Source organism: Montipora foliosa, chromosome 13 (genome assembly GCF_036669935.1).
Source record: "Montipora foliosa isolate CH-2021 chromosome 13, ASM3666993v2, whole genome shotgun sequence".
NCBI lineage: Eukaryota > Metazoa > Cnidaria > Anthozoa > Scleractinia > Acroporidae > Montipora > Montipora foliosa.
Genome location: NC_090881.1, coordinates 28365323 through 28367822, shown reverse-complemented (window position 1 = coordinate 28367822; position 2500 = coordinate 28365323). Strand labels below are relative to the sequence as shown.

The window sequence follows — 2500 nt, the reverse complement described above, 5'->3', positions numbered from 1 at the left end:
CTGTTTGTCATGTTATCATACTTTGCAATCTTGGTGGATTGCAAAACAGTTCGCGGAGTGTTGAGTTCCAAACTGGCTCGTCTGGACCAAGGGCAGTATTTAACAAAGTTTTGTTTTCACGGTAAGTTGAATATTTCGGCTTACACTTATTTTTTAGCGTTATGGAGGGAATTACGAGACTAGATTGCCATCGGGACATGAAATTATAAATCTGTTTGGTTTATTGAGAACTAATTAAGGTATTATTTTTCTGCCCATTTCTATAATTTAGTCTTACATGGTGGTCCTTAAAACCCTTTGACCCCGAAACCGGCCTAAACCGGGGAACCCCCGGGAGTCAATGGGTTAACAAAATTTAAAGGATATAACATCCATTACATCTCTGGCCCTGGAATTTTGGTCAACCCGGAGTAAAGATGCTTGTGCTCAGTGCTGTATATTTCCAAATTTAATTTTGCATCTAAGTATAAAAACCAGTAAGACCAAAGCCAGGGGCCTAAGTGGCTTATTGTCAGAAAACATAGAGGTTTTGTTCAGAGTTGGGCTTTCTTTGGATAGATGGTTTACAACCAATCTCTAGAGTCAAAGATAACAATGCTGCAATGTACAATTGCTGGTGGATGAACAAAAGGAGCTAATGAGAGATCTTTTGTTTTCATCCACCAACATGGCAGCAATGAGGTGACATGAAAACCACATATACAACATGACTATTCCGGGGGTGTGGGGTGGTGGATAGGGGGTGAGGGATTAGGGGGTGGGGGTAGGGGGTGAAGGGTAAAATAGCTGAAACAACCCAATTCTTTACAAAAATGCTAAGCTTAGGCCTAAACACTATGCTTAAGGTAATGTTTAGGCCCAAGGTTAAAGGTTTGGGTTGTTTAAGCTATTTTACCCTTCAGCCCCTCACCCCCTACCCCCAAAATACCCCACCTATACTGTCACTACTACTGAAAAACATATGAGTTAGTTTGAGGGCCCATCCAGTCATGATGCAACCATAATATTGTCCCTCTCCCTGAGAAAATGTAATTGAAAAATACTTCTGTTTGCCTTTAGCAAATTACCCTGCAAAAAGGTTGTGAGGTGCTCTTTAAAAATCTCATTACAGGTGATGCCCTGGTTCGATTTGAGCTTAATACAACATCTGCTGGCATACTGTATTTCTATCTTGATGAAAAGTGGACCCAGGTTGAACAAACATCGCAATGTCAGAACAAGCTAGACTTGGCTCAGTACTCATGTAAGTGAAACAATGGGGTGATCACAGAATTCAATGGAAAAAAATAGCCATATTCATCAAATTAAGCCAAGGGAGTGTTTAACATTTTTACAATCTGCAGAATTCAGGGCTGCACAAGGCCACCACATGCAATTAGAAATGGAAGCATGTAACAATAGGTATAAGTATATACCAAAACAGTGGATAGCATTGAGCGTGCACACTGATTGGCTACTCAAACTCCAGATATCCACTGCTATTCACCTCTGAGCAATTTGTGTGGAATTTGCGCTGGTAAATGTTGCAATCTTTGTGGAAATAAATGAATTCAAATCATCTTTTTGTGCTATATTATCTCACTGTTTTAGTGTATACTAAAACAACTATTCACCTCAGTGTCGGTGGCTAGTGGTGGATATTTACCTCGCTGCTTCATGGCTTGGTAAATATCCACCACTAACCACCTCCACTTCGGTGAATAGTTGCTAACTATTGATAACTTAGTGGCTTGCCAACAGGTGAAGGGAATAGGAGTCCTAGCCAGGATTCAAACTCCATAATACCTCCATAATGACCTCCATAATACCAGTTGGATGATCAACAAATCGAGCCACAGGAATTCCTGGGACCGGTTGTTCAAAAGCCAATTAACGATAACCCCAGATTAACCAAGGAGTTTATTTCTCTACTCCTAAATGCTGTTCAACACTGATATTTGGCAAAACTTTATATTAGAAGAAGTCAATCTTGAAAAAACAAAAATAAGCAAAAGAAACCAAAAAGTTGAAAACGTGAAACAAAAGTTTACGCTCATCCTGGATTAAGTTAATCGGCTTTTGAACAACCAGGCCTAGGGAAGCTACAATGGAGGTTAAAATTCTTGGGACATTTTGCACTATGACAAATCTATGGGATGCCCCCCTCCTTCTTACATAAACAATGTTGTTTTTGTGGTATTTCCTCAACTGTCCCAAGGAATTTTGTCTCTCACTGTAGGCCATTTATCTATGATCTGAATGGAAAAAGTTTCCCTCGACCATGTGGTCTGCAACTAACTTATCGTCTTCCTTATGGGCATGTGACACCATTAACATCAATAGTAGCTTCCTGGAATAGATGCTATTGATAATCAGTGATGTAGAAATAAGAGGTCCTGTATTCTTTAGTTCAGCAGATATATATAGATTATTACATGTTAAGAGCCTGATATCGTTTTTATTCACAAGTTTTTAATACCATATTGCGAATGAGCCAAATGTTTTTAAATATTATTGTTGA

General features: G+C 39.2%; 1 protein-coding gene across 1 annotated transcript in view; it reads left to right on the top strand.

Annotated features, from left to right (window-relative positions):
- LOC137983607 (integral membrane protein GPR180-like) overlaps positions 1-2500 on the top strand; it is a 17820-nt gene that overhangs the window by 131 nt on the left and 15189 nt on the right. Inside the window, exons 1-2 of the mRNA XM_068830755.1 lie at positions 1-121; positions 1112-1243. The exon at positions 1-121 is cut by the window's left edge and continues 131 nt beyond it. Of these exons, the coding sequence (XP_068686856.1) occupies positions 1-121; positions 1112-1243 (253 nt within the window). The remainder of the gene's footprint in view (positions 122-1111; positions 1244-2500) is intronic.